This window comes from Rhamphochromis sp. 'chilingali' (genome assembly GCF_963969265.1).
Source record: "Rhamphochromis sp. 'chilingali' genome assembly, chromosome: 3".
Taxonomy (NCBI): Eukaryota; Metazoa; Chordata; class Actinopteri; order Cichliformes; family Cichlidae; genus Rhamphochromis; species Rhamphochromis sp. 'chilingali'.
In genome coordinates this window covers 22,601,246-22,615,296 of record NC_137931.1, presented here as the reverse complement: position 1 = coordinate 22,615,296, position 14,051 = coordinate 22,601,246, and the positions used below count along the sequence as shown (strand labels likewise).

Sequence of the window (14,051 nt, the reverse complement as noted above, 5' to 3'; positions counted from 1 at the left end):
CGCCATTCCTCCCCAGGTGAGTGAGCTACTCAAACATGTAGAGAAGCTATGGCAGGTAGATGTTGTCCCAGTGCCAGAAGGCAAGGTGGTTACCCGTTCACGAGAAGATGACTATGCAGTTAGCCTGCTAGAGCAGAAGACAGTTCGCGTAGACGTCGAGGGCATCCAACGTTATGCCACCCCCCTCCTTCGCCGCGAGAACATGCCACACCTTAAAGCTAGCCCTAGCGCGGTCGTTCCCAGTTTGAGAAGTGTGGAGAGAAGGCTCCAGAAAGATCCAGAACGAGCTAAGGTCTACCGGGCAGAGATAGAGAAGTTGGTCCAGGCCGGTTCGGTGGTTAAGGTGCCCCCCTCTGAGGTTGCTCATGCAGATGAGTCATGGTACATCCCTCACCACCTTGTTAGCCACAATGGCAAAGATCGCCTTGTGTTTAACTGTTCGTTCCAGTTCCAAGGCCAAGCCCTCAACGAACATCTTCTACCTGGGCCCACCCTGAGCGCATCACTCCTTGGTGTTCTCCTTCGCTTTCGAGAGCATGCTGTAGCCATCAGTGGTGACATTAAAGGTATGTTCCACCAGATTCGCCTTCTTCCCGAAGATCGTTCCCTCCTGCGGTTTGTGTGGCGGGATCTACACCCCGAGGAACCGGTGGCCGTTTATGAATGGCAGGTCCTCCCCTTCGGTACAACTTGCAGCCCATGCTGTGCAACCTTTGCTCTGCAGCGCCACGCCAGGGACCACACGGAAGGAGATGATCCGCTACGTCACTCTGTGGGACAGTGCTTCTATGTTGATAACCTTCTCCAGAGCGTGCCGACCCCTGAAGAAGCCCGGGACCTAGTGGACAGGCTAAGAGCCCTCCTGTCTTCTGCTGGATTTGTCCTTCGCCAGTGGGCCAGTAATGAACCCAGCACCATTGGCCACCTACCTGAAGACCTCAGATCCACAAGTGCAGAACTTTGGCTCACTCAAGACAAATCAGACACCTCTGAGCCAACTCTGGGCCTTAGCTGGCACTTCCCCACGGACACCTTGGGTTACAGACACCGCAAAATCAGTTATGGCGCCCCCACTATGCGGAATATTTATAAGGTTCTCGCAAGCCAATACGACCCACTGGGCTTTATCCTACCGTACACCACCCGAGCCAAGATGCTGGTGAGGCGCCTTTGGGATCAACAGAGGGGATGGGATGACCCGCAGCTTCCGCCAGAACTACTCCAGCAGTGGAAAACCTGGGAAGAGGAATTGCTGTTCCTTGAACAAGTCCTGCTTCCTCGCCCGTATCTCCCAAAGCACATCACGGAGTCAGTTAGTGAGAGAGAGATTCACATATTCTGTGATGCGTCAGAGCAGGCTTATGGCGCAGTGGCCTACATGAGAACAGTGACAGGTGATGGCAGCTCACATCTAGCCTTCCTGATGGCTCGCTCCCGTGTTGCCCCTAAACGCATTCTCTCCATGCCCAGACTTGAGCTGTGTGGTGCCCTCTCCGGAGCTCATCTTTCCCGTCTCCTTAAAAATGAGCTCACTCTGGACATAAAGAGAATAGTGCTGTGGTCTGACTCCACAACTGTACTCACCTGGTTGAGGTCCCAGTCATGCCACTTCAAGGTCTTCGTCGGCACCCGCGTGGCTGAGATCCAGGAATTAACTCACTCGCACACCTGGCGCTATGTGGACTCAGCCCAGAACCCCGCAGATGATATAACCCGGGGGAAGTCCCTTCTCGAGCTCACCAGACCCAATAGATGGAGTCAAGGGCCTCCTTTCCTGCTCCTAGGTCCAGAACAGTGGCCTCCAGAGCCAAGTGGCACCCTGGCTGAGCCTCCAGGCCCATCTGAGCTCCGTAAAGAGACCTTTTGTGGATTTTCTACCACCTTCGACCCGGCCACTTCGAACTTCAGCAAATATGACACCTGGACACAGCTGCTGGAAGCGGCTATTACGCAGTTGCATGGGGCGGCCAAAGGCGGTGGAACTTCATCGGCTTATGACTATGTTCGAGCAGAGATGGATGTCCTGAGAGAAGCTCAACAGGAGAGCTTCCCTGAGGAGTATCGACTCCTTAAGCAGGGGAAATCCATCAGTCGCAGCAGTCGTCTCCTTGCACTATCCCCTGAGTTCGACCACGAGAATGAGGTCATCCGTGTAGGTGGACGTCTTCGCCGCTCTGAAGATCTCGCCTTTACCAGCTCCCATCCTTTAGTTTTGGATCCGACACATCCAGTCACCCGCCTGTTCATCCAGGACGTCGACAGTCGCCTGCGCCATCCAGGGCCAGAGAGGGTCTTTGCGGAGATTCGGCGCACTCATTGGATCCTGAGAGGCCGGGAAGCAGTTAGGCGTTTTCAAAGGACCTGTCTTGAGTGCCGCAGATGGAGAGCTCGACCAACTGTTCCCAAGATGGCGGACCTGCCAGTTGCGCGCCTCCGCCTTTACAAACCTGCCTTTTATTCGACAGGCGTGGACTGTTTTGGACCCTTTGAGGTCAAAATCGGGCGCCGTGTGGAGAAGAGGTGGGGCATCATCTTTAAGTGCCTAACTATCAGAGCGGTCCACCTTGATGTCCTAACCTCCATCGATACAGATGCCTTCCTAATGGCACTTCGACGTTTCATTGCCAGGAGAGGAACTCCAGCTGAGCTGTACTCGGACCAAGGGACCAACTTCCGTGGGGGAGAAAGGGAACTCCGAGCAGCTTTTGCAGCCATGACCTCTGACCTGCAGAAGCTCCTGGCTCCCCATAAGATCGTCTTCCACTTCAATCCACCAGCGGCTCCTCATTTCGGGGGAGTGTGGGAGCGGGAGATTAGGTCTGTCAAGACGGCACTCTACACTACAGTAGGATCCCAACCCCTTCAAGAAGAGGTCCTCCGCACGGTCCTTGTGGAGGTGGAGGGCATCTTGAACTCCAAACCACTAGGTTATGTCCCGTCTGACATCAGTGATCCTGATCCAGTGACCCCCAACTGCTTTCTGATGGGGCGGCCTGACGGAGCACTTCCTCAAGTGGCTTATCCCAAAGAAGAGCTCCTGAGTCGCCGGAGGTGGAAGCACTCCCAGGTGCTGGCTGACCATTTTTGGTCTCGATTCATCCGGCTGTACCTTCCAAGCCTGCAGGTTCGGCAGAAATGGAGGTCATCCCCCGCAGATGTCACAGAAGGTTCGGTGGTGATGATCGTAGATCCTCAGCTGCCTCGCGCTTCCTGGCTCGTGGGCCGCATCTCCAAAGTCCACCCCAGTCCCGACGGGCACATCAGGTCTGCTGACATCAAGGTGAAGGACCGGACCTTCACCCGACCTGTGGCGAGGCTGGTGGTACTGCCTGCCCTCCCGGACGAAGGCAAAGGACAATCACCGTAACTTTGTTTGTAAAATTGCCTTTTGTTGTGAGCAAATGTACTTCATACATTTGGGGGCGGCTGTACAAAAGGCCCCGTAGTTATGGGTTTATTCTGTTCAGTTGTTAGTTCACCTGTAGTTTTTAGAGTGGCCAGTAGAGGTCACCCCACCGCTTTGTATGAGAGACTATGTCCAGGGAGAGACGTGGGCAAAGCACCTGAGCTTTTCTGCTCCAGATTACTGGCAGAGAATTGGTTATCCCGTGAGAAGTGTGCGTTAATGAGCAACGTAAGTTGGTGATGTGTGAGGATGTGATAATAAGATGTGTTTGGGACTGTAACCAAGGTTAGGGGGGAAATGATTATGTTTCTGTCTGTGCCGCTAGCGGGTGCTAAGCTAAGCTAAGCTAACTTTCCTGCCGTGTGGTTGGGTATAGCTGTGTACCTGGTTAGCTCTCTCAGGGGGTCTACGTGTGAGTCGTGGGTAATATATGGCCTATGGTATTAAAGGGGATGTTAGTTTATTTCCTGCCTGTGTTTATGTTGATGTACTCTGGAGATATTGTTGTGAACACTTTAGTAATGTAGCATTTTCTTTCTGTTCCGTTCAGAGACCACACACACACACACACACACATCCATGCCCACGCACCTAAACCTGTATGCAATACCTGCTCCTCTGACAACCTCTGTTACCTTCAACTGTGTGAAGTCAATACAAGAGTCTGCACTATCCTCGGTGTCTTCATTGTCTCCCTTCTGAACATTCATCCGGGCCTTGAGCAGTGTTCTGGCCGACACTCCGGGGAGTGGTAGCTGCAAACCTGAACTAGCACCTTACAGTCCTTCCAGTACAAGCTATCTACCCAACATGCATAGTCCCTCCTGCTAGCCCTCAATGTCTATGTGTATTTAAAATTAAGGGGTGGGCAACGACGCCAGGGGTGAGGTGTACACCCTGATGGTCTTTTGGAGTCCGTGTAGCGTGCCCACCCCCAAGATCCTATATGTATGTGTAATGAGAGTGTGAGTAATGTGAATGTCTAAGTTGTGGGATAAAATTGAGGCAGAGGCAGCCAGAAGGGGACGGGGGGGGGGGGGGGGGGGGGGGGGGTAGCCTCCTCTGCACCCTGGTGACATACCCCTATTCCAAGGCCCTGCATGTGTGGGTGGTTGTGGTGGAGCGGGAAGAGGGAGGCAGCTGGAGATGGGGAGGGAAGGAAGGGAGGGGCAAGTGACCCCTCCCTGGGGCCAGCTCCCCCGCTGACCCCAGTAGGCACCCCCATACTCCGCGACCCGCCAGGGAAAGGGGGCCCAGGCCCATCCAGACCGGGGCCCAGTGCAGCAGCGCCTCCCGGCCCCACAGAGCCCGGGACAGTCCACCCAACCCCACCACAGAGAAAACTGCACCCACCCCACCATCCACTCATCTTCCAGACTACATAAGACAATAGACACCCAGGGTGAGATCTTCCTCCACCTCTCCTGTATCTCCCCTTCCTGCAGAGAGAGTTCCTGAAGAGAGGAAAGCTCCTGCAAGATGTGACAATCTCCCCCACCAGTTGAAGAGCCCCCCAGGTGGCTCGACGCACCAGCGGCACCCTGCGCCAGGGCTGGGCCCCCATGCATCTAACAGGATGTCCAAAAAACTCGCTGAAAAGCCTTCAGCTAATCCAAAATGCTGCAGCAAGAGTACTGACAGGGACTAGAAAGAGAGAGCATATTTCTCCTGTTTTGGCTTCCCTTCATTGGCTTCCTGTTAAATCCAGAATTGAATTCAAAATCCTGCTCCTCACATACAAGGTCTTAAATAATCAGGCCCCATCTTATCTTAATGACCTTGTAGTACCATATCACCCTATTAGAGCACTTCGCTCTTGCTCTGCAGGCCTACTTGTTGTTCCTAGAGTATTTAAAAGTAGAATGGGAGGGAGAGCCTTCAGTATTCAGGCCCCTCTTCTGTGGAACCAGCTTCCAGTTTGGATTCGGGAGACAGACACCATCTCTACTTTCAAGATTAGGCTTAAAACTTTCCTTTTTGCTAAAGCATATAGTTAGGGCTGGACCAGGTGACCCTGAATCCTCCCTTAGTTATGCAGCAATAGACATAGGCTGCTGGGGATTCCCATGATGCATTGAGTTTTTCCTTTCCAGTCACCTTTCTCACTCACTATGTGTTAATAGACCTCTCTGCATTGAATCATATCTGTTATTAACCTCTGTCTCTCTTCCACAACATGTTTTTATCCTGTCTTCCTTCTCTCACCCCAACCGGTCGCAGCAGATGGCCGTCCCTCCCTGAGCCTGGTTCTGCCGGAGGTTTCTTCCTGTTAAAAGGAAGTTTTTCCTTCCCACTGTCGCCAAAGTGCTTGCTCATAGGGGCTCATATGATTGTTGGGCTTTTCTCTGTATCTACTGTACAATATAAAGCGCCTTGAGGTGACTTTTGTTGTGATTTGGTGCTATATTGAATTGGTGCTAATTGAATTGAATTACATTTAGTGAACTAGTCTAGTTGACTGCCTTTTGCTTCAATAATCTTGAGGTCTGGGCTCTGGGGAGGCCAATCCATGACCGATAGTGTTCTACTGTGTTTTTCTATTCAGGTATGATTTTACTGCATTGACAGTGTGTTTGGGATCATTGTAATGCTGAAAAATGAAGCTGTTACCAGTTAGATACTTTCCAGATGCTGTATCAAAATCTCATTGTACTTTTCTGAGTTCATAAATTATCAGTTTTAACAGATCTCCACTGAACAGAACACCACTGGCTGACGCAAACCATGACACAGCCTCCACCGTGCTATGCTAAGTTTTCAGCTAATAGCGCTTTGAGAATCAATGTATTGGTGAAAAAAATCTATTTTATGTCTGTCAAACTATGTTATCTTTGGCATTTTTCCTAGATTATAATAATCCGCCATTAGGGATAATCCGGCTCAGCGGATTCCCCAACCCCTGGGTCCGTGGCCTAGGGGTTGGGGAGTCATTTGGTACCGGGCCACGAGAGTTGAGGCTCAGGTGTGAAATTTAAGGTTTTCAGGGGTTTTATCGTTAACTCGGTTTCCTGGGTCTTTTCCCGAGTTGTACTTGTGTGTCTTATTTTGAAAGAAATATTTATGTGTTACCATAGCAACCAGAGAGCATTAAGGGGCAGAGAGGAAGAAGTTGCTCTCAATGTTGTTGGCGCATTTAAGGAGGACGCTGCTAATACAGTTAAAGTTAAATACAACTACACAGTGAATTTGTGTTTATTGTTATATTTACAAAATACCACAGTTTTTGTCTTGCTTGTATCATTTTATTTTGTTGTATTTATCTGCGACACCTTAAAGGCTGATCCCTGAAAATAAAGTCTGATATTAAATTGGTCCGTGGCGCAAAAAAGGTTGGGGACCGCTGCTCTAGCTGATGATTTCTGATGATTTCAGTGTAATTTGGGAACATTTAGTGTCCACATGAAACTACATTTACAGCGGTTTATACAAATCCTTATCTCTTTGTTTAGTACCAGAAGGAATTTGTTGGAAACTTTGCTATCAACCTGATATATCTGTCCAACATCTGTGCACTCCAGCTGGAGCGGTATACGGTGCGCATGTTACATCCATTCAATCTGTTTTCCAGATAAAAGCTGTTTGCCAAGTCACTATGTCAAGCTGATCCTCAGTCCCCAAAGTGATGTCCCAGAGGTGGATGGCAAAACAAACACCATGACTCCTCTGTCATTGTCTCCACTAGAATATGTTTGTTTTCATGAGTAATATTAGCTTCAGCTGAGTTGTCAGGGTCTTCCTAAAGTAACATTTCTCTCAGTGGGTGAGGTGGATTTCACTTGTTTCCTTTGCTGAACAAGACAGGAAGTGTTTCAGGTGCTTGAAGAACACGCTGATTTCTCATCATGAAGCCACCAGGGACAAAAACTCAGGCAGATGGGAAGTCAGTTCCTCTGTCAAATGAGAGCTCAGGTTCTGTATATCCATGCACTTTTTTCCCTGCTGTGATGGACTAATGGTTAGAGAAGATATCCTTTTCACTTCAGGTCATGGGGGTTAGACTGTCAAACAACCTTGTTGCCTGTTGATTTTCTCTGGGAAGACTGAGCATGTCAACAGTACATGTTTTACGCTCATTAATGTGATTTGTCACAATGGTTAAAGCTGGTATACGACCCTAACCTCATAAACCTACATTTTTATGTACAAAAATGAGTCTTGTTTTCTTGATGAAATGGCCTAAACTGGTGACAGAAGGTGAGGTTACAACTTAGAACAATATAACTGTGAATTACAGCAAGATTTTTTTTAAACACAAAAATAACACTTACAAGCAAATCCATGACTTTTTTTGACCTAAAAGTTAAAAAATTAAAGGGAGTGTAATGCATAGAAAGCTAACGCTGTCTTTAGCTTCTGTGGCAAGAAAGCTTTAAACCTTCAAACATACTATTTCTGGTTGTATAGACTAGAAAGCAGTGCAACCACAGGAGAGATCAACCCACCATCATGCATGCAGGACACACTGTGTGTGGAAGCCACCAGTCAGAAAGGTTGACATTATCCAAACTAAAAAAAGCTCAGATGCAAAAACATTTAATCCTACAAAAACCACAGAGGCATCCCTGACAAAGAGAAAAAGTCCAGACCGTTTTCAGGCTGAATGAAGATAGACTAATGGCCATAGCAGATGTTTCGTGTATTAGACTCAAAGAGGAACATGTAGCAACAATACCATCTGTATAATTCCTTTAATACTTAATAGCAATAGACTTCCATACTTTAAGTATGCCTTGAAAATCAAATTTTCCAAATACAGATGGCAAAAAGTACAAAACAGGCACTTATAATTACTTCTTCCACCTTATTTGTGAGGTGACAGGAAGGTGCAGGCCTACAGCAACCTATCAGGTTAACACACACCTCACTGTCCCATATTCCCTTACAAATTCCCTGCATTATTTAACATTTCACGAGTTTGTAAGAACACTCCCGAATCAGCTTCCCCATTGAGAGAGAGCACTCCTCACCATAACCAATACAAGCAAAGGGTGCCCAGCAGTCGAGTACAAGCTGTTTTTTTTACCTGGTTCGATATTTATGCATCTTTAGAAATGTTTGCTGCAGCGACCAAAAACTTTGTGAAGCAGGTGGGAGACACAGGGAGGTTGATCCCTGTCCCGAGCCTGAGTGAGGCTGACCGCTACCAGCCCCTCAGCCTGGTTACCAGAAAGAGGAGGAAGCATTTTTGGAAGAAGGACAAGTATGCCTCAACACCTTTCTCACTGAAAGACATCCTGGTGGGCGAGAAAGAGATCACAGCAGGTACATTAATGTCAGAAAATTCATATCTGAGTAAATATAACTAAATTTTATGTTGAAACATGAGCCTTTTCCCTTTAAAAGGTTTAAGATTGGGGAAAAATAAGTTTATTCCACTCTAAGTATTGTATCATGCTCCTGCATTTTGTTGAATATATAAAGACTGCTGTCCACTGCAGCCACTGTCTCTAATTTACATACAGTATTTTTTAAATCTTTGATGTTTTTTCGCTGATTCCAAGCAACCTATGCACCAATGAGCTACACGCCTTAAGGACTGAACGGGAACACATTTGCATAGGCTGAATTTCCCAGAGGAACCCACCCGAGGGATTAATAACGTTTTATCTAATCTAATCTGAAAACGCTTATCTATAAGCTTTGTGTAGGCAAACACCCCAAACAGATGTAACCACGCAACCATAAAACAAGCATAAAGCCTTTATAGTCACGCAACCCACCAAAAACTTTGCAGTCATTGCTTTGTTGCTAGCAGATTGCCATGGTCACCGGCTGCAAGTGAAAAAGTGCGACGCAAAATGATCATAGTATGTCTGTAGTCTGTAGTGGTTTTATGTCAGTAAAACCTCAATTAAAATGTTATATGGATACATGGACAAAAAGAAATATAAAACCCAACATATCTGATTTACTATCTGAAAACGTTGTTACCTCCACTAAAGTTTCAAATGAACTTCTGTAGGTTCTAATAATCTTTAGCCTTAATATTATTTAATTATAATAAGTAATGTTTGCAATATGGTCATCTTTAGGTTTCACAACAAATCTTAACTTAGGCGAACTTTGTTTTCTCTAATCATTTACAACCCACATGAGCAAATCTGGTAGCTTGTTATGTTTCTGAGGTGACCACTGTTTATGTTTGTGGAGTAGGAGCCCAGGAGCTTAACAAGCTAGCTAGTTAGCAAGCAGAAAAACATCTAATATGGCTCATTTGGGAGCTTTACTATTAGCTAGGCTAGTTGTCTCCCCTTGCTCCTAGCTTTTAATCCATACATAGATAACCAACTGTTTTCTTGTTATTATTTATCACTATACAGTTCTTCAGAGTATTATCAATCTAACGCAATAATAAAACAGACAAAAAAAGGCTAACAAGCTAATCTAAGCCTATTGCCAGTCATTCTGAAAGCATTTTTCAGCACGTAGCAGCCATGTTGTTAATACTTTCACTGTAGTTAGACAATAATTTTAAAGTAATGTGCAGAGAATCACAACTTTGATTATTTCCGTGGTGAAAAGGACATCAAAGCTGCATATATTCACCAGCTTAATCTGACTGATAAAGCAATTCCTCCACCAATGTGGTGCTGCCCATCTGCTTCAAGGTTGAATGTTGTACATTCAGAGACGCTCTTCTGAAAATTTTTGTCATAACAAATAGTTCTTTGAGTTCTTTGGCTTCCTGTAGTTTGTTAGAGTGAGACATAAAACATTTTTATAGTTTTCACGTTTTTGAGACATGATTAATTTTCTTCATTCTAAGAAAAAAAAAACAGTTAATTTCTTAAATAAACATTTTAACACTATAAAAAATGTTTCACTGCTGCCACAAATATTCTAAAATGTACTTTAATTGTTAAAGTATATGTTATATGTTATATAAGTATTATTTAACCTATGCATGAACAGATACCATTTTACTGTTGGGACTGGAGTCGGACCTACTTACAGTTAATGCTTACAAAAGCATAAGTTAACCATAATCTTAACTATTGTTTTCTTTTGCAGGGGTTTCCTCTTACCAACTCCTCAACTACGAAGATAAATCTGATGTAGCTCTCAATGGTCGGTTAGGGAACCACATCATCAATGATGTGGGGTTCAACATCAGCGGGTCAGACTCAGTGGCTGTAAAAGCCTCCTTTGGCATTGTGACCAAACACGAGCTGGAGGTGCCAACGTTATTGCGTGAACTCAACTCCAGGTATATGCATTGACAGACAGGGTATAACAGCAGCTCAGCAGGGGCTTTTATCTACATGTGCTGGATGTTAAAGCATCAATATCATGATAGTTTCTCAATACAGATTAGATGAAGTTACTTTGAGGTAGCGCTTTATTAATAATCAAGTAGAAGGATATATTTCTTTAATCAATTATTTATCAATTTGAAAAGTAAGCATAAAATACCCTAGGAAAAGTTCTTAAATTATGGCACTTTGTAAATCGGATATTTCAGGTATCTGCATTGAAGTATTCTCCTTATGTCCACAATAAGTTGTCTGACCTTCGACCTCTTTGTTACACGGAGAATGTGAGAAGAGGGTTTCCCTGTATAAACAATCATGTTATTCTACACCTTCATACATACATACAGGGGCTACATGCAATTGGACAATACAAGCCAGAGATGTTGCCTTGCTTGACTTTAACAGGTGTTAATGAGTTCATGTTTAATTCAAGCTCTCATTTTTTGATCTTCCAGGAAGGTGGACCTGGATCACTGCCTGATTCGTCAGTCAAAGGAGAGCGGACGCAGTGTCCTCTGTGTTGTCGTGGAGAGTATTCGCACCACGCGTCAATGCTCTCTGACCGTGCATGCTGGCATGAGAGGGACCACCATGAGGGTAAAAATACCTGTAGTTGTTTTATCTTAACACCCTCCAGGACCAAGACCCATCCAGGGTTAGAATTAGATTAATGTTTACTGGCTTTTCATAAGTTTTTTTTTAGCTGTTTGATGAGTTTTTTAAATTAAGCTTCCTTGGTAAGATGAAGAAAGAGTAGTTCATGCTTTTACACCTTTACTGGGATACCTAAACTTGTCTTTAAGAGTCTCAGTGATTTGGTGCCAGCCTACTTGACTTAACCTTTAAAGCCCTACAGTCTTGATGTTTGGAAACCAACTGCTCTTGAATGTTCCTAGATCCAGCCTCAAAAACTAGATTTTTCAGTGGCTGTCTCCATTCTGTGGAACAATTTACTCTTTCACACAAGAGCTGCCCAATTACTCAACCATTTTTAATGTGTCTTAACGCCCACTCACATCCTGGGCCATTTGACCTCAGTAAGTCACATAATAGGGTGGGGCTAGGCTTCACAATGGGTTCACCCGAAACCTTGGCTGATTGTGACCCACCTCGGCTCATGTGATTAGATAAAGGATCATTAGGGGGTCCATGACCCTCTTGGGGACGTTCCCATATGGCTGAAAATCTGGGACTCTCCACCAGTTGCTTAGAACTGAAAAAGCTTCTCAGATGAGAGTTGAAACATCTTTAAGGAAACTTAGAGAAGTCCAGATGCTTTTCTTTCCAAGCTCCTTAGACTACGATGACCTTGATGACTGAGAACCTTCACAGATATTTTTAAATATTCTTAAATAAAACTCCTTACTTTCACTCACTGCCAGTTCTAGTTGAGCTCAGTATCCTGGCTTTTACTGCACAAATAGTCTTATTTACTTGAATTATTGTTTATTTAGATAAGTTTTATTGACTTTTATTGTTTATGTATGTGTATTTATAGTTTAATTAGTGATTGTAAATCGTTAATGTATATTTTGGCATAATGTGTACAGCACTTTGATCAGCTGAAGTTGTTCTGAAAATCTGCTATAGAAATAAACTTTATGTCTCTATGTATGTAATGGGGCCATGCTTAAATTCATAACACTTATATTTAAAACAAATGCGTCAAGGGCAGTGAACAATCCATCTCCCAATCATTTACTCAAAATAACGAGCCCTAACTCAATAATTTTTCCCTCACCTAATCCCAAATTCTCCGTTTAACCGCCTTTTCCATGTGTAATTATCAGCTTCCTGCTTTGCTCCAGTTTCAGATTGACGACGGCAGAAACCCCAAAGGTCGAGACAAGGCCATTGTCATCCCAGCTCACACCACCATCGCCTTCAGCATCTGTGAGCTCTTTGTTCGACTGGATGGACGACTTGGTAGGTGGGCAAACCATGCCAATCGTTAATTAGCCAATTAATTCATGTTTATGAGATGAAGCACTTCAAATGGCTTTGAAGTGTCTGACCCTTTGAAGTTTTAGCTTTAGTCTTTAAAGCCTTGCAGGCTAACTGTCACTATGAAAGCAGGTGAACTTATAGTCAACAGGTAAGGTGACAAAATCTGTATGAAGAACTACGTGAAGTGTAAGTGATGAAATAAGTCTAAATGGTCAGAAACAGTCAAAAATGAAATACTCAAAATGATTTGAAACCATAATTGTGAGCCTGCGTGACATTTATTTGAGTGTTTGAAGCTTGTCATCAATTTGGGACGATGGTGGTTGTAAAAACATCCGTTAATTACTGAATTGGTTTGATAACACGTTTCATGAAATCATCTAGAAACAAATTATTCTGAATTTCAGCTGGGCAACGCCTGTAACCTCATCTGGATTTCTGGGACTTTATCTAATGGATAAAGTGTCGGATGGCAGATACTTTACCTGTTAGGCTGCGTGACTCCTTGTGTTCCTGTAGTGAAAATCACAGAGGGACTCTGACACTTCAGTACCAGCTAGTGAACACACATTTGAAGTCTTGGAATGAAGTCATAAAGTGTTTTAAATAAGAATTTAATGTTTTTGAGTGATTGAACACAGCATCCAAGCTAATGTCCAGGCATTGAAGGAACTTTTAGACCAGGTTCAGTCTCCACACTGGCCACCCCTTACTACAACTACTAAAGTTTTTGAAGTGTTTGATACTGCAGCAAGAATAAACTTTTAGCATAGCAAAACCATAACAAATCTTACTCCAGCATTCCATAGACTAAGTTGTTATTAGAGATATACAAAGTCAATAATGAAATTTTGATTTGTTACAAAAATAATAATAAACAACGCACATCGCCTGGTTTTCTTCTTCCTGTGTGTCAGATATTTGTGTGGCTCCGGAGTCACAGGGAGGCTTTGAGCGTGAGCAGATCAGGGAGCAGCTTGGTGGTTTCATTGGTCGCTTCTCCATGGGGCGACTACGCCGCTTCCTCTCTGGGATCATCTACGGAAACCCCTTTAGAGCAGGTATGATTACAGTATTTTTCATTAAATAAACTGACCCATCCTTCTGATAGACTGAGTCCACTGTAATCCAACCCCTGTGTAGATGACCGAACATTCGAAGAGCTCACCCACTCTGACACCTACATGGACGACATGGTGACCGACTACTACGAGAAGGCTGCCAGCATGACGGACATTTCCACCGCTTACTTGAGGGAAAGCTCACATACAAGGGTCAACCTCCTCAAACACAACATCCCCAAGGGCCCCTGCGCACTCTGCGGGATGGGCAACCAACGGCGGGAAACCGTGTACGGCTGCCTGGAGTGCTCGACTGGGGGCCAGAAATACATCCGGCTGCATGTGGTACCCTGTTTTGATCTCTGGCATAAAACCTTGAGGTGA

The 14,051-nt window shown here is 45.1% G+C and overlaps 1 protein-coding gene across 1 annotated transcript; it reads left to right on the top strand.

The window, feature by feature from the left end:
• Positions 1-8,457: 8,457 nt before the first annotated feature.
• pjvk (pejvakin) lies at positions 8,458-14,051 on the top strand (the record flags this gene model as incomplete). Its single annotated transcript, XM_080878057.1, has 6 exons — positions 8,458-8,668; positions 10,418-10,613; positions 11,115-11,256; positions 12,468-12,585; positions 13,524-13,667; positions 13,750-14,051. The coding sequence occupies 6 exons, from the start codon at positions 8,458-8,460 to the stop codon at positions 14,049-14,051; spliced, it is 1,113 nt and encodes a 370-aa protein (XP_080734183.1).